The sequence below is a fragment of the Vulpes lagopus genome, chromosome 10 (assembly GCF_018345385.1).
Source record: "Vulpes lagopus strain Blue_001 chromosome 10, ASM1834538v1, whole genome shotgun sequence".
Taxonomy (NCBI): domain Eukaryota; kingdom Metazoa; phylum Chordata; class Mammalia; order Carnivora; family Canidae; genus Vulpes; species Vulpes lagopus.
The window spans coordinates 51,140,475-51,162,513 of record NC_054833.1 but is presented as its reverse complement, the minus strand read 5'-3'; the positions used below and the strand labels follow the sequence as shown (position 1 = coordinate 51,162,513).

Genomic DNA, 22,039 nt, shown 5'->3' with positions numbered 1-22,039 from the left:
GTCCTCATTATTTTATAAAGCATTTAATAAAAATCCACACAGGTGGTTGATAAGACGGTCCCGTCTCATCAAACGTCACTAACTCTCTCGTCACAGAATGAACAGGATCAACAAGCTCAGCATCAGTTAAAGAGCCAAAGTGGGGAACCATACGAATACAAAACAAAAAACAACCTAGTAAACAGTTATTTACCTCCAGGAATAAGATCAGATTTTGAAGAAAACTTTAGTTAGATTAGATGACCTTATATTTTAAAGGTTCTTCTAGACTTAAAATTCTGATCTTTAACTAAAACTTTATCTGTGGTTTGCACTCATCCGTTTCAATCACGCTTTTTATGTTCTTTAACAGTTCAAGTGAAGTGCAGCCATACAAATAAGTCAATGAATAAACATGAGCCTTGCACTCTTCATCTGTAAAAATGAGGCTATTACCCTGTACTGCTCAGAGTTTTTGAAGGGATTGAATCAGGTAAAATATGTGAAAAAGTATCAAAATTCTGAGCACACACATTTTAGTTTCGTGTTCCTTTTTTCGTGGCCTGCGGCTACCACCTCTCGCCACTAGATGGCAACACTGCACGAGTAAGGAGAGTAGTCTGGCTTGTATTCACCAAGTCCAAGTGAAATAAGTAAGAAAATGTGTAAAAAGCAGGGGTTCTCCTACCATCTGATCAGCTGACAGATAAGCTTCATACACTTGAAAGAAGAGGCTGTGACAATTTTATATTCTATAAGAAATGGAAGTATTATAGCACCTTTACTTCTCATTTTTAAATCTTATTTTAATTAAGAAATGCAGGAAATCCTATGAAAACAGTATTATATAAGGTAAAATAGTTGTTGATGGCTAATGAAAATGCTTGAACATTTACCTCTGACCCCAAACTGAGAGAAACAATCTCATCCTCAAAAGCAGAATGTGTATCAATATGAGCAGGAATTCCTGGGACAGAAAATAAAATAACATGTCATTTCATTTTTCCTTTCAGTAGATTTCAGATGACTCTAAATACGGCCTCACACTATTAGGGTGAGAACATTGGTAATCAGGAAAGTACTATAACTTTAGTTAGAAGTAAACATTTAAGAGGAATGTGACTACATAAAATCAAACTAATTCTGAACTAGAAATGTCTTCATATTGAAGCGCTGCTAGCACTCAATTCTGAAATCAGGACGTGAGAGTCACTGTTTACCTAGGCCATTTACCTACGCCCAGCCCAAGAGCATGACACGACCAAAGTCGTGTTTTCCCTTCAACAGGGATCCCCAAGTAGATGCACAACAACAGCAATGGCCAGGTGTGAAAACCAAGCATACCAATCATTAAGATGTGGCTTCCTCCATTAACTTCTCATGTAAGTGTACTGAGTAACCCCTAAGAAAAAGGAACTCTGCTACATGGTAAGAGTACATAAAGCAAGTAAGACATATCCCTGTCCTCAAGGAGCAGACAGACCGATAGAAAGACTGACAGGTAAATAAGCAATTACAGTACAGTGTGATAAAAGCAGGAAAAAAACCCAAAACTCCATGAAGTCTGCCTTAAGATTAATAAATCCTAAGATTGTTTCATTAGGAAATGATTAATAAAATTAATAATTTCTAAGATTTTATTTATTTATTCATGAGAGACACACACAGAGAGAGAGAGAGAGAGGCAGAAACACAGGCAGAGGGAAAAGCAGGCCCCATGCAGGGAACCCAACGTGGGACTCGATCCTGGGTCTCCAGGATCACGCCCTGGGCCGAAGGCAGCACTAAACCGCTGAGCCATCTGAGCCACCCAATTAATAATATCCTTAAGATAATCTCATTACTATAACTATCGATGTAGATGCTGCTGTAAGTGCAAAAACCTCAAGAGTCTCAAGATTTTTTACTAACGTATCATCCTAGAACTGTCTTCACATTCTCAGAGGAGAAGAAAGAGCAAGACCATGCAACCAAGCAGCCTCCTGCAGGTATCTGTAAATGATACGAATGGTTCTTCTTACCCATGTCTCCTATGTCTTTAAAACAATCTCCTCCCTCTCTACATGAAATGTTGAGAAGCAGACAAAAAAAAAATCACAAACAGCAACTGTGCCAGTCTGCTAATCTAAACTTTGAGACATGAGGGGCTAACATGTAGATTTGTAAGGGACTAAAGTCAACACCGGTAACAAACAGAAGCAAATCCCTGTGGAGAGTCAGTGTAAGCTAAAAAAAGAATATCTTTGAGTTACAGAATCTACTTAGTTATGAACTATATGACTGGAATGTTAAAAGAAGAAAATACTCACCATGTCCAGGTTCATACTGGTTTACAGTCAACTGGTCGGGTTTGTGTTTAATGAAACCTTCTTTCAACCATTTCTCCAGAAGGCTATCACAAATGCCAGGAAAACCTGATGTCAGTATTCATAAAGATAGAACATTAAGATATTTGCTTTGCATGTTTTACTCAAGAATAAAAAAAGCCACTAGGAGAAAAACCACAGCTTTTAACTTAGCAGTCAAGATCTAAACAGAAAAATAAACCCATAAGACAAAACAAAATAAAAACAAAACCTTAAGAATCTTTTATTTTATTGATTTTAATCAAACAAAATATCCAAAAGAACAATTTTGCTCACAATTTCAGCATTTTGTAAAACAGCAATAAAATTATAAAATTTACTATTATATACTGGAAGTTAGCCTGACCACCCTTTCTTATTTAAATTATTCTTATTTAAATTGAATTTAAATTTAACTTACTTATTCTAAATCATTTCCTCTTAAAAAACACAGTTTTCAGGGGCTCCTGGCTGGCTCAGTCGGAGAAGCATATGACTCTTGATCTCCAGGTTGTGACACTGAGCCACACATTAGGTATAGAGATTACTTTCAAAATTAAAAATTTTTTAAAAATTAAAATATTTAAAAAACAAAAAAGCAAAAGCAAAAAGCAAAAACAAAAACAAAACACGGTTTTCAAAGTAGAACTAATTTATTTTCACTAGAGTCAGAAACATTATTTCATGAATGACAGTAAGCCTTAAATAAGATTAATAGTCATAAAGATAAATATAACTCCAACAAAATCCTACCGAAGGTTTAATATCCAGATTATACGGTAAAATCTTACTAATCAGTCAACCCCTTAGGAAAAACTGACAAAGGATATGAAAAGGAATTCCAGAAAGGTAAATAAAAATGGCCAAACTCACTAGTAATCAGGAAACGATATAGTTAAACATTTTATAATATCTTATGTTGGTGTGGGTCAGGGGAAGGAGGTACATACACGCTCCATAGGAGTATGTCAATACAGCTGGGTTGGGGGTAATTTTTCAGCATCTATTAACATTTTTAAATGAACAAAACTTCAACATAACAATTCTACTTTCTGCTTACTACATAAGAGGTATATATAAAGACATGCACAGCAGCACTCCTTATATAAAAGCTAAAAGCTAGAAATAACCTAAATGTTGAGCAACTGGGAATTAACTGAATAAGCCATTGCTGAACACTGAATACAATGAAAAACTGGGTAAGATCTCCAAGACATTTAATAAAGGAGGAAGAACAGGCTGGAGGTATACATGGAATATGTGAACATACAACATAGCATACAGCATAACACATGTTAACAACTATATACTTTTACAGGTATCTGCCCTACAATGCAACGTCATTTGTTACAGCACGGGAATGATGTGTACATACCTGCTAACAGTACTACTGCTGAGAAGTATGGAGGAAGGATGATGTTCAAAAGGGACTCTACCCTTAGCTCTATGTATCCAGTTCTTACAACAAAACTCCACCACTGTATGTAATTTAAAGGTTTTAAATATAATCAGCTATTTCAACATTCTGCCTAAAAATGACCAATGAAACATAGCATGACGTACTTCCAATATATTAAATCTTTCTTTTCTGAGCTAGTATTTGTCGTTTAGTAACAATTACTTACCCCCAGGTAATGGCATGTCTTTATCTACATTGTTGTTCTCATAGTGGAATTCATAACCAAAATGCTTTACCCTCCTGTGTTTCAAGGATTTTTGAACTATATGAAGAGAAGAAAGTAAACTATTTAAGAGAAAAATATTTGCTTTCCTTTGTCAATTTCAAAGTCAAAATTGTGAGCTGGGATTCCTTGAGTAAAGGTAATTTTTGTTAACTGCTAAATTATTGTCTTTAATAAAATTAACCATTCTACCTCATCTCTGCTGTTCTTTTCAGTCTAAAATGGTAACAAACCCTTATAGAATTTCACCCCATCAATCTGAAAGAGTCAAACATGGGCGCTGCCACTCACAAGACCATTTATGATGTGGAACGAGTCAGAGGAAATCTAATTTGCAAACATCTCCAGGAGGCTCTTCCTGCGTTGCCACTGTTGTGGCAGAGTGGCTGATCATGCACAGGAAATGTGACTTAGGGGGAGAAGATCAAAGAAGATAATGTATGTGAAAGGGCTTATCAGTGTTAGCTCTACAAATGTCAGCTAATAAATATTAATCAGTTTGGAGCTTAAAATTGATAGCTATATAAGTGTCAATTTTATTAATGCTCCTAAGAATTATTGGTATGACTTGCCTAATATTAGATCTAGCCTACTTTCACTAATTTTGAGGAAATATTAGAAATTTTAATAAAGCAAAGGAGGAGGAAAAAAAGAAGCAGTAACATGGCATTCTGCAGAGACATTAAATATCATATTTTAAAAATTTTACTTACCATTTTGATTGTCTATATCCTCTGTCCAGTTAATACTTTCCAAAAGCATTTTCTCATCCTCAGATGAAATAATTTCTTCTACTACCATGAGGCCTGGAGGTAAGGCCTGAAGCCCCAACTCTTTCCACTGTGCTGTGGGAAACCAAAACAAAATAGTCACATACAAAATTTAATGTTCCTAAATATACATAATTCTGCCCAGAGGCCATTTATCAGTTCATAAAATCCCCAACACTCATAATCAAAAATAAGAATGCTAAAGGCACATGACATAGGAAAATACAAAAACAAAGTCCAAGATAAAAATTATGATACATTTTATCCACTTTAATTACCAACGGCAAAACCGTATTTCCTTAAATATTATTTGATCAAGCTACTTTTAAATCTCACTAAGAAACAAGGTTTCTCTTAATATCTACAGTTTGCCTCTCCACTAAAAAGACAGACTCTCTCTAAATACTGAAAACAAAACTTTAAATGCTCATTTTTGACCTTAGGTTCTTGACACTAGCTAAGGTTCAGTAACAGAAAAAGGTAAAACAACAAAAAACTTATCCTAAAGAAATAAAATGTCATTGTATGAAAAATTATTTGGTATATATTAAAATAATTTAAGTCCCTGTGCCCTTCAAAGAATTAAGGCAGGTTCAGCTGTGAAAGAAAAAGAGGAAAGAATTTACGACTAAAGGGAATAGTGTAATTCACATTTACCATTAGGGATCTCATCGTTCACGTTACAGATGTAACTTCTAAAGCTTTTCTGCTGAAGAGTTTTCATACTTGAATCATTTAATATAAAAATTCACAAAAATAATAATATAAATGTCTACTAGATTTTACTATTATTTCAGAAATACAAATAGTGAATTACCTAGCAAATATTTATCAAGTGTTTATTATATATCAGGCATCATATTACTTATCCAAATTATGTAAGAAAAACTTTGGAGAAAATTCCTTAAAGGCAGGCAATTTATAGTACAATTCATACTTAGTTTTCTAAAAAAACCTGAGAAAAAAAAGAATTAAAAATACCCTTTTTTTTGTTATTCAGTGGCTCTCTGGTAGTAGTCAAAACAAGTATCAAAAAATTTATGACACAGTTCTGTTCTCTATTCATTTCTACTAAGAATTATTTTTAAGGTTATAAACATGATAACAATAGTCCTGGAAGTACACCTAGATCTAATGTGGGATTTCAAATAAAGAACAATCCATAAATAAAGCATTTCCTGATTAGAACTTACTTCCAAACCATTCAGTTTTCAAAAGCTGACCATAAACACAATACACAGATACTACAGTTTTTTTAATCTGTAAAGATTAAGTCAGATTTTAAATTAAATACAGATAGATACTGAGAATTATAACTCCTAAAATATATCTTTAAAAAGTCTTTAGAAAAAATAAATAAATAAATAAATAAATAGTCTTTAGAAGTTTCTTCTGCATCCCATTTTACAAAAACAGAAATTCGGTCAGATGATATTCACCTACCCATCTTGAGGGTATCTGAACAAAACATTAAATTACCTAAATAGGTAAATGAATACAATGAGAGACCAGATGTCTACATCAAAGTTCATCTCAATACATCTTATTTCCATGGGACAGTGGTGAAAAGATACAATAATCTCTGCAGCAGTTCTGTAGATCAGTCTATAAAGCTGTTATTTAATTACCTTAAATGAAATTCAATTAAAAAATCCATTCCTCAATCACACGGTCATGTTGGACAGTGCAGCTATGAATGTAGGAACACTGCCACCATTGCAGGAAGTTCCTTGGACACTGCCACTGTGAAGCTTTAGGGCTCTCTGGTGCCTACAGGTGTTCCGCCATCAATGGCACACTTGGCACACAATCATTCGGATCACAATGAATTCTTAAGTGATTAATTGCAAGCTTCTGAGTAGACTCTATAAAATTGGTAATCTGAATCCCCAGCATTGAATTTGAAAAATGCAATTAGGTAGAAGGGTTCCAAAATAAGCACCACGGATAATAAATATACCATTAGGGTGGTAGGTTCAGCCCCTTCTAGGCAGGCTATGTTTAATGTAACATGGCCCCTTGCCTGGCACATACCAAGTGCATACAGAGTGTTTGTCAGACAAAAAGGAGCTGCCTAACGAAGTTCTGTTATTGTTTCATAATAGCCACATCTCCTAACTTAGGTATGAAAAGAAAACACACAAAAGAAACAACTACTTTTTATAGGATGCCTGTATACTGATACCTTTCTCCACAAAATTCAAGTACAGAATGATCTTTTGTCCTAAATCATCCACTATTTCTTTTCCGTTGAGGGTGACATAGGCTTTCTTGGCTTCTTCTGCAGTTCTGTATCTCACAAATGAGTAAGGCTTATGAGGTGGCATTAGGAGAGCATCCACCAGCCCATACTTCTCTAACACTGGGAGCAGATGGTTCCTACTCACACCGTTACCCAACCCACCATTGGCGACAACCAGGCTCTTTAAAAAAAGAAAAAAAGGGAAAAAATGAGCAATTAATATCAATCCATTTATTTTCAAATAAGATAAAATAAGATTATTTTTAAATAACATTTCCAGGCAGCCTGGGTGGCTCAGCGGTTTAGCGCCACCTTCAGCTCAGGGCATGCTCCTGGAGACCCAGGATCCAGTCCCATGTCAGGCTCCCTGCATGAAGCCTGCTTCTCCCTCTGCCTGTGTCTCTGCCTCTCTCTCTCTTTCTGTGTCTCTCATGAATAAATAAATAAAATCTTATAAATAAATAAATAAATAATATTTCTACAAAGGTGTAATTAAGATGGGTAAAAAGGTTTCCTTATGGTAGTTATTTGGTTTTCTAATTTCATACATACTATATAAACCATATATTAAATATTGTGGATTAAAAAGTACACCTATGTTATAAATATTGATTTTTTTTATTTATTTTTTTAATTTTTATTTATTCATGATAGTCACACAGAGAGAGAGAGAGGCAGAGACACAGGCTGAGGGAAAAGCAGGCTCCATGCACCGGGAGCCCGACGTGGGATTCGATCCCGGGTCTCCAGGATCGCGCCCTGAGCCAAAGGCAGGCGCCAAACTGCTGCGCCACTCAGAGATCCCCTAAATATTGATTTTTAAATTAGCCTTTGCAGTAAAATATTCCTTTCCTAATGGCCGTACATACAAATTAAAAGGTCACATTTATTACTGCTTATAAGTTCAACACAATGAAAGAGAAATAGGAAGGAAACAAGAAATAGGAGTTACCTAATACTTTTTGCCAGACCATACTATATGCTTTCACCTACTTTCCTGCTTACTTCCTACCATTTGCAATCCTGCACTAAACTTTATTCAAGGGATTTGCTTGGGGGGAAAAGTTTCCTATTTTTTTCTGCTGCATATGGCCCAGCACCTCTTGTAGAACATTCTACACAGTGTTAACATTTTTAATTTACAATCTATGACTCCTAAAAACTTTGTAGCATAAGAAAAGTAAATCATTATCAGTTTTACTGTTTATATCAGGTATTGACAAACTAGGCTTCACAGGCAAGTCTCTATCACATACTCTTTGTTTTCATTTTCAACAACTCTTTGAAAATATAAAATTCATTCTTAGTTTACAAGCCAGATTTGACCTGGGGACAGTACTTTGCCAACCCTGATTTATACAAAGCTGGAGATCAGAACATAATGTATTTGTTTCATATATACCAAATGGGAATATCTAGAACCTTGTTTTAAAAGAATGTAATAGAATTATTATAAAACTGGATAAGAAAAGTAAAGCTCTGTGCTGTCATGAAAGAGCCAATACTTTCTATGAATGCAAATACACACATACACATGATGAACAAATATACTAATGATATAAAACATGGTATAAAATTCAGTCTAAGATGGCTTGCCTTGAACCTCGCTGAATAGGGTTTATAAATTAAAGTACTAAAATAGTTTGATTATATGCAGCCACAGTTACAAAAACATTTCTATATTCCCAAATCTAAGGAATTGCAAAGGTGTTATAAATGTCAAGGGTGACTGTCCCATCTAGAAATTGAGGAGCATGGTGAGGTATGACTTGAGGAATACTAGTGCCCCTCCTCAAAGATGCTGTCTAAATGATCTATGGGCAATTCTAAAGGCAAACCACACAAAAACAAGTGCAGTGGGGGAAGAAAGTGAGGAATTTATTACCTGTTGCATGTGAGTCACACGATATAATTAAAAGCAATAACTGTCTTATTTATAATTCTTTAGGTAAGCAATTTTCTCAATAATATGAAGTAGAGAATTCAGAGGGTTTTTTAAGTTCTCTAGTCCTGACAATCTGAAGACACTGCTCTATAAAAATCTTACAATGGCTATAAATTTAGTCAAAGGCACATATACTTATAACACATCATGAAAAGACCATTTGTTCTCCCCTGGATAGATAATATGTAATTGGAGGTCCTTCTATAATTTTATTCATTTCTTTTAAAAATATTGTGGAGAAAAAAACCATCATGCCCAAATGAGAAAACAATTTAGAAGCCATGAAGATGAGATTATAGCTTCTAGAAATCTAAAACAAAAACAGATCTACTAGAAACAGCTTCAAAGGCAGAAAAGAAATTTAACCCACTTCTTTCCTTACACTTGTCTTCACAACTCTAGAAGGAAGGAGCAGAGAGACTATGTCAGTTTAATCTTCTGAATGCCTTACAGCCTCAGTGGCTTTTGGCAGAAATAGTAGAGTCTGTGCAGGCATGTTACTTCTATCTATTATGTGTTCTATCCTCTTTATAGAAATTTCGTTTAATTCTCTGAAATCATTAGTACTGTGTTTAATCTAGGCATGGGCCTATTACCTGCTAAATTTAAATCTCCCTCAGTAGGGACGCCTGGGTGGCTCTGTCGATTGAGCATCTGACTCTTGCTTTCAGCTCAGGTCATGACCTTGGGGTTGCAAGATCAAGCCCCATGTTGGGCTCTGAGCTCAGTAAGGAGTCTGCTTGAGATTCTCTCTCTCCCTCTCCCCCTCCCCCACTCTCCACTCTCTTTCTAAAATAAACAAATCTTTAAATAAATAAGTAAATAAATCTCCCCTAACAGAGTATTCATTTCTAAAACTATGATGCAGCACGGAAAACAGTGTAACATGATATAAGGGAAGACCATTGGTCTGAAACCCAAGTTTTAATCCTACCTTCACCTTCTCTAGGACATGTGTTCAGCCATTGGTTAGATGATGGCTGATTTTCCTTCTTACCCTTCAGGACCAGAAAAAATACTTTATATTCACATGGAATTTTAATGACTAGTAAGTACTGTCACACACTTGCTCTAGAATCTAAATGTCTTTATAAACAAAGAAAGCTGAGATCAAAGGGACTGTTCATGTCCAAATAAGTGGAGAAGCTAAGAGTTAAACTAAGTTGTTCTGAACTCACAGTCCCAGACATCTCACAGTCCCTCATAAATATAATTGATATATAATATATTGTAATATTATATATATACATAATTGAATGATTGCATCAGAAAATGAAAAGGCTTTATAAATAAGGTCTAATAAATTAAAAATGTTTTGTTGCATGTAATTGAAATCACTTATAACAAAAATGAAGTTAGGAATAGAGGGGAAAATATTGCATTAGGATACAAAAGATTGAACTTCAGTTTTCTAAAGCACATACCACCTGTCTTAGTCCTCTAACCCATCATATAAGAATTCCCTAAGGAATTAAATATATTAATGAACAGAAGTATGCTTTGTTTTTTGTTTTTTGTTTTTTTTAAATTTTTTATTTATTTATTTATGATAGTCACACAGAGAGAGAGAGAGAGAGGCAGAGATACAGGCAGAGGGAGAAGCAGGCTCCATGCACCGGGAGCCTGACGTGGGATTCGATCCCGGGTCTCCAGGATCGCGCCCTGGGCCAAAGGCAGGCGCCAAACCGCTGCGCCACCCAGAGATCCCCAGAAGTATGCTTTGTAAACTCTGCATAGTTATACAGTGTTTCTGTTATTAACATATACCCACAACTTCCTCTAGTTCAACCAACAGGGTCAATGGAAATTCAAATTATGCCTCTCAAAATTGAAAGTCAGCAGGTCCTGTCACATGTACACTGAATAAAAATGTAACACATGACTGAACTCTGAGCAATTATTAACAAACAGGACTTATAGCACATTAACATGACAACAAGATTACATTGAACCAGTAACAGTTTTAGGTTACCTGAGTGGCGTAGGATACTGTCTCAATGCCTTCATGTCTCAGCAAAGTGTGCCTGGCTTTAATCTGTTTCCTTAAGAACTTCTTCTCGGTTTTACTGAGTTTGTAATTACTTTGACTGTTGCTGTCCATGGCAATACTGGCGTGGGGGGGAGGGGCAAGGGAGGGAGGAGATACAAAATGTCAACTTTAAGAATCCTAAAGGGAATTATAACAATGCTATTCACATATTCTATAGTTTGTAAGTATTTCTATGTGATCATTTTTTAAAATGCTCACTTTACTTTTCACCAACGAAAAGAAGTGAAAACAAACAGATGCCTGAACCACAAAGGAATATTGAAGAACAAATAACAGCATCTCTGGGGGTTCTACTATAAGCTCTGATGCTTTAGCTCCATTAAATGTACTATATTATCCATAGGTGATATATCCCCTTACTTGTGAAGTCCTGGGTAAAATGTACCACAGACAAGTTTCACAAACACAAGGTTAGAAAAGAAAAAAAGAGAAAGATTCCATTTACATAAAGCTCAAAACCCAAGAGAAAGTCATATATTGTTTAAAAATACACATACAGCAAAATGCCAAGAAAGGTAAATAATAAACATGGAATTCAGGACTGAAGTTATTTCTGGGGGAGGAGAAGAATGTGATATAAAAGGGACATACAAGAGCACCAAAGATATTTCTTTTTTTTTTTTTTTTTTAATTTTTTTTTTTAAATTTTTATTTATTTATGATAGTCACAGAGAGAGAGAGAGAGGCAGAGACACAGGCGGAGGGAGAAGCAGGCTCCATGCACCGGGAGCCTGATGTGGGATTCGATCCCGGGTCTCCAGGATCGCGCCCTGGGCCAAAGGCAGGCGCCAAACCGCTGCGCCACCCAGGGATCCCGATATTTCTTAAGCTATATGGTGATCTAGGTGTTTTGTTTTTTAAGCTAGACATATTATTTATATGTATATATAAATATATATATATTTGTATCTATAATTTTTTAAATACAGATTTAAGATCCCCATAGAGCTGTGTTTTCCTTCTAAAACATGCCAGTCAGCAAGTAGTTACTGAACACTTTCCCAAAAAGGCCTTCACACTCTACATCATGCCTATTTACAGTAGCCACAGAATTCAACATAATTGGTGATGATTTGCGTTTGGTAGTTTAATCTCCCCATCAGGATATACAGTCCAAGAAAGGGAAAAGGAAACAATCACTTAAATTCAGGAGACACATAGAACTCCTATCAAATTCAACAAAAGCAGGCTAACACCAAAACATATTGTAGAGGAATCTAGACATAGTAGGAGCTCAATAAAAATTTGTTGAAGGGACAAATGAATGATAATGGGCAAATACATGTGTGCCCATTTTTGATCCCCGCGCTCTGCAGCCTACAACTTTAATACACAGTTTATGCTTTCAACAAGTTTATAAGCTAGTTGAAGAAAACAAACACTAAACAATGAAAGAATAGCATATCTTGATATAATTGTTAACTGTAGAGTCTGTCCATGTGCCGTGAATTAGAGAAAAAAAAAGATTCCTATTAACTGGAAAAATCTGGGAGAACTTCAAAACAGAAGTCGACTTGAGTTGATCACTGAAGGGCAAGAGGAACACAGAGTCATCTGGAAGGGAGGCATCCAGTGAGGCAATAAAGAGCAGGAGCTAAAAACAGAAATGGATGTGTCTGGCAAAGACAGCGAGAGGTAGGCAAAAATTTTTTAGAGCAGAAACTGTTGGCTGATCCACCGATCCCACTCTTCACCCACTTGAAAATCCTCAAAAGTTAGCAAACAAAATAAATTTAGGAAGTTAAATAAAATCATAATCCAAAACAGCTCATAAACAGCCAAAACTCCAATTACTAATTTTTACGTCCAGAGAGAAGATGCTGAGTCGACTGGAAGAATAGCCAATGGCTAGCTCAACTGATACACAGGGTGCGTGTGAGGAGCTGGAGCCAGCACAGCAGGCCGCCAGACAGCTTTCCAGGGGAGCGAGAGGCAGGAGGAGCTACACTCATGTGGCCTGGCAAGGAGAAACTATGGGCTAATCCAGCCTGTGTGGAGACTGTGAGAAGAAAGGATAGAGACGGGGGAAAGACAAGAGAAAAGTTCTAGTACCTTCAGTAGGACTTGTGGATGACTGAGACATGAGGGAAAGGGGAAACAGAGGTCCCTTACTAACAGGACAGAGCTTGAGTGACCGAGAGACCAACAATGTCATTCCAAAACTGGAAAGTCAGAAGAGGTCAGGAAGAGGTAGACAGTAACGAGTAAGGGAGGTCATGAGTAGGACCTAGGATACAGCAGGTTTGAGGCACTGGTGGGGTACAGTTTCAATGTCTGCCTGGCAGGTAACAATATGAAGTAGCCAAAAGGAGAACTCAGGTTAGAAAGCTTTTGGTGTCATTAGACAGGAAGACAATAGCTGAACAGGTATTTTTGACATTGCACTAATTATATTTGTTCTAATATTTTGCCCCTTCCATTGGACTCTGAACTCTTTAAGGACAAGGATTAAACCATAAATGTTTAATCCCCAGAGCCCCCATGGGTGTTAGGAGACAGTATAATACAGTGTCTAGGGGTCCAGGTTCTACACTCAAATCTCAGCTCTACCACTTACTAGCTATACAATCCTGTGTGAGTTATTTCTGTGCTTGGGTTTCCTCATCTGTAAAATTGAGCTAATAATGCCTGTTCTTGGCACATAACTAAACCTAAACCGTGCACTAAAAAACATGACCAAACTCTACCATGGCTTCTAGCAGCATAAAGCCTTGTTCCTAGGATGTTCCCAGCTTCCCCATTACAATGTCTGCCTGAGAAAACTGAACTGCCAGGAAGTTTTACTATTTGTTCTAGCAACACCTGCCAATAGGACCCTGATCTCCCTTTCTTAGAGCATTTACTAAAAGGGGACTACAATTGTGAATAGGTAGCTCTTGCAACTCAGAAGTATCTCTCACAGAACCCATGTGTGGCTCAGTCAGTTGGGCATCTGACTTTTGATTTTGGCTCAGGTCATGATCTTGGGGTCCAGGGATCGAGGTCCGTGGCAGGCTCCACACTCAGTGGGGAATCTGCTTGAGATTCTCTCTCTCCTCCCTCCCCTGCCTCCACTCACATGCTGTCTCTCTCTAAAATGAATAAATCTTTAAAAAAAGAAAAAAAGTATCTCTCTCATGGACCTGAAAGCCACTCCTTTGAAACGTAATCATCAGGAAGGATAGGGCCTGTTTCTCATAGGATAGAATCCTATTATAACTGCTGGCTAGCAAACACAGGTGGCCTAACTGCATTTGCAATGACCAACCCTTTGTGATTTTTCACTTCTCTGACTACAAAGCCCCTACTCTGCCCCCCACCCCATTCTACCTTTAAAACACCCAAATCATTTCTCACAAATTGGAATGGAGCTCAGCTCTTTCCCCTACTGTCAAATAAATAAATAAAATGTTTTCTACACTTTAATGTCTGGCTGGCTGTGTTAAACTCTGATACTATCTCATAAATTTGCCAAAAGTATTAAATATGTCTACTAATCAATTGTTGAGAACTTCCAGAAAAGCCAGATTAGAATGAATTAAGAAGACAAAGTAAAGCTGAGGGCTCTCAAAGGAACTATCTTATTGTCATTGTATTCCAAGATCATCATCTTTGGAATGGCATCTTGCAAACAAGAGATGAATGCACCAAAAATTCTTTTCTTAATATGTCACATGAATAAAGACTGCAAAGTGGAAGAAATAAGAAAGACAGGATGCTGAATACATCCTTTTAAAAGTATGACACTAAGAGCCCAGTACCAGCAGATGGAGCCTCATGATCACATTCTGTCCTCTCTTCCTTCTTCCCTTTCAAAGACAAATCCAGATAGCTCTGAAAGCCCATTTGTTCCCCATTCCAGGGACTTAGCAATGTGCTGCCCCAGGAGGTCTGAGTCACCTCAACAAAAGGAATAGCCTGATACCAGCTGCTGAGGTCTGGAGATACCCCTTTCTAACAAGGACACATCCCTGGCCAAGAAATTTCTACAACTGCACAAAGGTTTGGAATCTCCATGGCACGTCTGTAGAAGTGTTACAGGATGTGACAGGAGTGACGTCATTATTTACTAGATAAAATATTAGCCATATACTGAGTCCAGTCTAATAAAAGACAGTCTAAGCACTCTCTGTAGGATAACACGAGGTTAGAGATCACACAGACTCTGCTACTAAGTTTAACCCCAACATATCCTATTGGAGATTGCCCTACGTGGTAATAGTAATGTGTGATCCTGCCCTCCCTGAACAAAAGAATATCCATAATGCAGGAAAGCAGTATAGAAAAATGTTCCTGTGCTTGCAGGTAAATTTTGCTTAATTAACAGCTAAAGTTAGAAAGAACTTAAATTCCTCTCAGATGAGGCCTGTTTATAAATTACAGCACAGGTATAAAGAGTATACATATAAATCTCTAGAACAAAAAAGAAATTAGTGATATGGGTTGGCTCCAGGAAAGGGAAATGGGTAGACTAGTACAGGAATGAGAGGGAGATTTCTTCTGTCATAACTTTTGAATTTAGTAGCTATTCAAATTGCACTGCCTACTGCAAAAGGAAATAAAATTTTAAATAATTAGAAAAAACTTACTCCATCACTGGTCGTCCAACCCTGTTTTAATTCCTTTAAGAACACCTATTCTGTATTTTCTTATGCCTCATTAATTTATTTTCTCTCTTTCTCCTCTAACTTAACCAGAAAATAAACTATGAAACAGAGATTTTTGTCTGTATTATTCACCCTGGGGCATTCAGCAACTAGAACAGGGCCTAGCAACAAGCAGCCATCCCACAAACGTTTACTGACCACACTTAACCTACCTTGCCTTCTTATCTCCTAAACCACGTCAGGATTCTGAGTTTGGTGGCCCCCTTCAACGTTCTATTACTTGGTGTGTACCTCTCTCTCTGCCATTTTCAGGTTGTATTATAATCACCTGTTTGGGTGTCGGGCTAGCCCAGAAAACTGTCGTCTGCTTTAGGTCCCAGACCTGAGAGCCTGGCGCACAGCAGGAACTCGGTAAACGTCTGTTAAATAAACTTGGCTGAAACCGCACCCTGACACTGCGAGGACCAGAGAGCGTCAGGGAGTACTCAACACAAGCACCGCCACAGCAGCTGTGCGACCGCCGCGGGGCCGGCACAGGTCAGGGCAGCCCCGACAGCGCCGGACGAACCCCGCCCGGGCTGCAATCGCCCGTCCCCCACCCCAAAGGAGACAGAGGAGCGGCATAGACGCCGCGTGAGCATCCGCACCGAACACCAACAGGGCCGTGCCCACGGACCATCCCAGGGGCCCGCTCCCGCCATCCCTGCCCTCGTTCTGTCCTCGGGCACAGGCGGGTGAGGCCGACAGGAGAAGGCGGGGTTGCAGCCATCCCGCCCGCCAGGATGAAGCGCCATATATCTCTGCCCTGGCTCAGGCGGGCCTCTCGCCACGCCGGTACCCCCTCCCCTTCGCCAGCCTCACCATTGTGTCCCCGAAAGCCTGGGCGCCGCCATGTTGGAGGAGACAGCACTACATTTCCCATGAGTCTGCGGGGCGACGAAAGGCACTCCCACAACCCCCTTCGCCGCCCGGCGGTCCTCGTCTCTGGCGCGGCCTCGAGGCTTCCGCGCGTGAACAGCTCTGCCTTACGGCGAAGATGTGGTCGTCGTATTTACGGCAAGAGTGAGGACCGGGAGTGCGTCTGACTTCTGGTAGCTCCGCACAGGGACGCTATCAAGGCGGTTGTGCCCCTCGGTCGCGCAGTGATGCCCGCCTCCTGAATCTTCTTGGAGGAACAAGAGAGGGGCCTGGGGTCTGAAGGAGACGTCGCGCGGGCGACGGAGAGGAGAGGGAAGGTGCATGAACGTGGCAATGAAGGGGGCAACCACACGGCAACAGGACGATCTGCGGAGGCCGCGGAGGGTCGTAGGGCGGGAAAGATGGGCTGCCCCAGGTCGCAGAAGATGCAGAGGGTCGTAGGGCGAGAAAGATGGGTTGCGCCAAGTCGCGGAGGATGCTCGTACTGAGAGAAACCGTTCTGGTCTGCAGGTCTGTGGGGGCGCCTGGAGGAAATGGAGTTCTTGAGCAGAGCGGCTGGTGGAAGGCGGGAGGAGACAGAGAAGGAAGGAGAAGAGCAAACTGGCGCGAGGCCCAAGTACAAGGTAACACAGTGAGTAGGACCCAGCAGGGGCCAGAAGACGCGGGAGCGGATGGTGATTAGCCATGCCCTCGCCCTGATGTCCTGTGTGGGACGTGACTGTACTGTCCCCGTGCCCCGGTGAGCTATGTGAGTGCAGGGAAGAGAAGGGGAGAAAATCACGCCCGCAGAGCAGCGGTGGGTCCCCCCGGCGGACCCTGCCCCTGGAAGAACAGCTCCAACCGGAGTGCTGTGCAGTGGAGGCATGACTTCCACGGAGCCTCCTAGGTTAGGGGGAGGAAAGAACAGAAGTCCAGGGAGAGGGAGTGAGGCTGGGGCCGGATTGCAACAGTGAACAGTTGCCCGCTGGAGACGGTCAGATCAAGCACACTCACCAGCCACAGAAGACAGGATAGGGGAAACCTGCTCCATTTCCCCATTGTGTCCTTGCTTGTGCATCACCGGATGTCTGCAGAAGCATGCTCCTCTAGGACCTGCTGCGATGGTGGACATGTTTGTTGTCCAGTAAGGTGGCTGCTCACCATGTGGCTTTCAAGCATTTCAAATGTGGCTAGTACAAGTAAGGAACTGAATTTTGAACTTTTAAAATTTTTATGTGGTTTTAATTAATTAATTTAAATTTAAATAGATGCATGTGTCTTGGGGCTACAAAACTGGACAACAGTGTAAAATATCCCGTTGGCCAAATTCAGTGATTTCATCTCCCCATCCACCCTGCTTGAAGGTACTGAAGATTTTAAAGCTTTTGAACTTCTTAGCCTCTGAAACTACCTTGGTTCTGTGAGTTCTTTCCACACATTGTGATCACTTGTTTTCAGAGGTTTTCACTAGCTTGCCTTTCTCTTTCTACAATCAAACAGAAGCAATTCTTCAGGCTTTGCAGTTGACAGTCTTCTCTTATTCTGTAGTATTTCCCCATCTGCTGCCCCAGAGTTTGAGAGATTTGTGAATCATTCCTTAATCTTTTATCTTCAGCCCTTATTTTGCTTTAGGAGGCAGTTTGGTTTAGGAAAAATAATATGGGCATTGGGGTATGACCTGACACAGAAACCGCAAAATACCATTCACCTTTTGGGATTTATATAATAATTACTGTAAAGTATCTATTAAATGGTTCTTCATTCTTTTTCTGTCCTGATTTTGAGTTACAAGCACATATTTCCAACCGCCCACAGTCCATCCTTGCCTCCATATCCTTAGAAAAAGTTAGAGACACATAAAATTTTACATGAAATTGATTTCATACAGGCCCTTATCTTTTGCTTGGGATATTGCATGGATCGTTTCTCCCAGAGAAGATGACTCCCTGAAGTGATTTTCAGCTATGTTAAGGCCCTGTTTTATTCATTATGTAACTCCAGTGTCTTCCATAATCTTGTAATAATAGAAATCTGATAAATGTTGAGCTGAAAAGAAACTTAATCTGAAGATAGAATTCATCTTCACCAGCTTTACATGGTGATCTATAGTAATTTCTCGAAGGTTTTAAATGCTGAACTAATGACTCTTGCCTTAGTAAAAGTCACCTCAGCTTCTTAGTAGGTGCAGTCCTCTGTGTGACAGGTACAGAGGTTGGCAAGATTTTTCTACAAAGGACCAGATAATTTTTCATCTTTGTAGCCACACATGGTCTCTGGTCACATATTCTTTTTTTGCTCCATTTTTTTGTTTGTTTTTAAACAACCCTCTGAGAATCTAAAAACCTTCCTTAGCTCCCCTGGCTTATGCCAGCAGGATTTGGTTCGTGGGCTATAGTTTTCTGACCCCTGAACCCACTTCCTGGGCTCTGTAATCCTGAGCACAGTCTCAAGGTAAAGCTAAGATTGGTGCCACTACTGAAGACATTTATTATGAATTACTGTATAAATGAATTTCATCAGATTAGTCAATACTACATTTTAAGCATGGAACACAGAGATCTGTCCCACAGTAAAGTTCCAGAAATTAAGGCTAGGAGTAACATATCATTCAGAATTGCTTTTAGTTGCCAGTGACAGTAAAATAGACAGACTGCTTTTTAAAAAAACGTTATTCTTCCTCAACTGACAATTCATCCAGACAAAAGCAATCACTAGTATTTGTTCTACTGTTCAAAAATGTCATCAAGAACCCAGGTGTTTCCTACTCTCCTGCTCCACCACCCTTTGCATGTAGACTTTTCATTCTCATTCTTGATGTCTCCTATTACAAGGTGGCTGCTGCTGCTCCAGATATCTTGTCCCCATACTAGTGTCTCTAGCTGGGAAAAAGGAGCAGAATCTGTCTTTTCATCAAGGAAATGAAGTTCACAGTGGACTCCTCCTTGTTTCTTTCATCATACATGGGGGTACATACTATGGTAGGCAGAATAATGGACCCCAACGATATCCACACTCATCCTTGGAACCAGTGAATATGCAGGAATAATTAAGTTTGCAAACCTCAAAACAGAGTATCTAGGGGCTGCATAGAACCACACAATTCCTTAAGAATAGAACATCCAACTCTCTGGTTCCCTTTCCCATCGGATCTATTCGCTAGTCTTGGTGGTTGTAAAAGGAGAAAAGGAACAATGAAGCCAGCCTCCCAGTGCTTACAGTCTGGCATATAGCTTTTGGGCTGTTTCAAACGAGATCTGAACTTAAAAAACAAAACAAAACAAAACCAGTATCTACTCTGGCCAGAGCAAGAGAAATAGAGCAGAAGAAATAAAAAAGATTCCAAGTGTTAAGGATTCAACACACTGTTACTTTGTCAGAGAGATAAGAGTCTGTGTGCAGGGTCTAGAGAGAAGCATCTGTAAGCTCGATGTAGCCCCCAGCTGATAGCCAGCAAGTAAGTGGGGACCTCAGTCCTACAACCACAAGGAACTGCATTCTGCCCACACTCTGTATAATTTTGGAAGCAGATCCTTCCCACAGTATCCTGATCAGGTCCCAGCCAACTGACACTTTAATTCTGTCCTTATAAAACCAGAGCAAAAAAAACAAGTGGGCCAATCCAAACTTAGGGCCTACAAAACTGTGAGACAGTTATCTGTTCTAATTTGTTAGAGCAGCAATAAAAAACTATTACACATGCTTACTAGTCCAGTCAATCACTAGCTAATGGGAGTGGGATTGCCATGGCAGCTTTAGGCTAGTCATGCTTAATTCCATAGGTCTGAGATGAGGCCTATCCTCCCTGGGATCAAGAAACCTGGATAGAATACATTCTACCTGGAGAAAAGTAAAATTAGGGTTCTATTAGCCAGAAACACAGGAAAACAGCTGTTGAGTAGACAAGTAACAGCATATTCCATAAGTGGGTTAAGCACTTGATCCAGCTGGATTTATCTCAAAACCTGAGAAAGAGAGGCACCTGGGTGGCTCAATGGTTGAGTATCTGCCTTTGGCTCAGGGCATGATCCCAGCATCCTGGGATCAAGTCCTACATCGGGCTCCCCACAGGGAGCCTGCTTCTCCCTCTGCCTCTCTCTCTCTCTCTCTCTCTCTGTCACATGAATAAATAAATAAAATCTTTAAAACAAAAAACACCAAGAGAGGGATGCTGGAAGGATGAGCAATATTATAAATGAATAAAGCATTGAAAGGTAGAATTTTAATAGTATTTTGTATTTACTTCAAAATTCCTCAATCAAAAAATATTGAAGATGTTCCCAGTAATCCCTGATTATGTATTTACTGTGGTTCCAAATTGTGATTTCATTTCACTGCAGTTTCAGAATTAATTCCTCTATTTAGGAAGTTTCTAATTTCCCTTCCTTCCAACCCAGACTGTTGGTTTTTGGCTACCTTCTGGCTTTTTCCCCACTTGTCCCCAGTGGCAAGTATACTACTTTTTGCACTTTTTTTTTCTCCCATTTGTTGTTTAAAAAAAAACACAACTTTTCTTTCTCAATTTTTCCACTTACTCTTCTGCTATTTATTTTCTCCCTCCTAGGTAAATGACAAGTTTGTATCAAATTAAAAGTTTCCTTTCCAAACTTTTGTCTCTGATGCTTCCCGGATTGCTGTCTTTAAACTCTCCCAAGAATGCATTATGTAAAACCATTTGATGTTCATGGTGACATTTCAGGATGGAATGCATTATTCATGCTTTGGTGATAAAAATTCAATGAAAAGTTTGCAGTTTTGTTAATCATATGGTGAAAGAATTCCCATACAGTAATTAGAGGCAAAAAGAAAGGGGACCAGTCTTCAATTTGTTATATAAAATATAAACCATTGCTTGGATTGGTGGTTTTTTTGGTCAGCTGTAAAACATAAGATTTTACCAGTAAAACATTAATTTTGTTTTGTTTTGTTTTTTAAGATTTTATTTATTTATTCATGAGAGACACAGAGGCAGAGACACAGGCGGAGGGAGGAGAAGCAAGCTCCATGCAAGGAGCCCGATGCAGGACTTGATCCTGGTACTCCGGGATCACACCCTGGGCCAAAGGCAGACGCTCAACCACTGAGCCACCCAAAAACATTAATGTTTTAAGGCCCTCCTTCCCACAAAATGGTTTACTTATTCTTGAGGCTGAAGACCTGCTGCTTCACAGAATACTTATTTGCAACATATTTCTCAGGTAGCAGAGAAGAAAGAGCAGATAACTGAGGATACAGGGAAATCTTTGAGGTGGCCAGAGGACTGGGATTTGTGGTTTACAAGTGTTATGGTCAAATGAAGCAACTTCTTATAAAGGTTTCCCTTTACAAGAATTTAAAACATATCCTAAAAACTTATAAACAATTCATTTTAAAATGTTAACTTTGATGGCTTCATACTATCATTAATCTCTCAAAAACGCACCAAAATAAAGAGATAATTGCCTCAAGACAGCAGGCTTCATCATTAACTGCACTGGATGTAAAGCCGTATTTCAGTATCATCTTCATGATCATTTCTAATTTGGGGGATTTCTTGTTAGATCTGG

General features: G+C 39.1%; 2 protein-coding genes and 1 non-coding gene across 9 annotated transcripts in view; 2 read left to right on the top strand and 1 right to left on the bottom strand.

Annotated features, from left to right (window-relative positions):
• The window catches only part of ALKBH8 (alkB homolog 8, tRNA methyltransferase), a 91,987-nt gene that overhangs the window by 65,582 nt on the left and 4,366 nt on the right, over positions 1–22,039 (bottom strand). For 5 of the 6 annotated variants that reach the window (XR_005990242.1, XR_005990243.1, XM_041770952.1 and 2 more), the window contains exons 2-7: positions 10,936–11,071; positions 6,962–7,199; positions 4,720–4,851; positions 3,950–4,045; positions 2,289–2,393; positions 876–946 (exon numbers count right to left, since the gene is read on the bottom strand). Coding sequence is in view for 4 of the 6 variants with exons in the window: in XM_041770952.1 (XP_041626886.1) it covers positions 876–946; positions 2,289–2,393; positions 3,950–4,045; positions 4,720–4,851; positions 6,962–7,199; positions 10,936–11,064 (771 nt within the window). In the remaining 2 variants the exon portion in view is untranslated. Of the gene's footprint in view, positions 1–875; positions 947–2,288; positions 2,394–3,949; positions 4,046–4,719; positions 4,852–6,961; positions 7,200–10,935; positions 11,072–16,460; positions 16,574–22,039 lie in introns of those variants that run through there. The other variant, XM_041770950.1, reaches the window with a different exon arrangement.
• Positions 16,571–22,039, top strand: part of ELMOD1 (ELMO domain containing 1) — a 95,312-nt gene continuing 89,843 nt past the window's right edge. The window contains exons 1-2 of one of the 2 annotated variants that reach the window (XM_041770953.1): positions 16,571–16,834; positions 17,028–17,140. The gene's annotated coding sequence lies outside the window, so the exon portion shown is untranslated. Of the gene's footprint in view, positions 16,835–16,883; positions 17,141–22,039 lie in introns of those variants that run through there. The other variant, XM_041770955.1, reaches the window with a different exon arrangement.
• On the top strand, positions 19,619–19,749 carry LOC121501078. Its single transcript, XR_005990517.1, has one exon. It is a non-coding gene; the product is annotated as a small nucleolar RNA SNORA61 (small nucleolar RNA).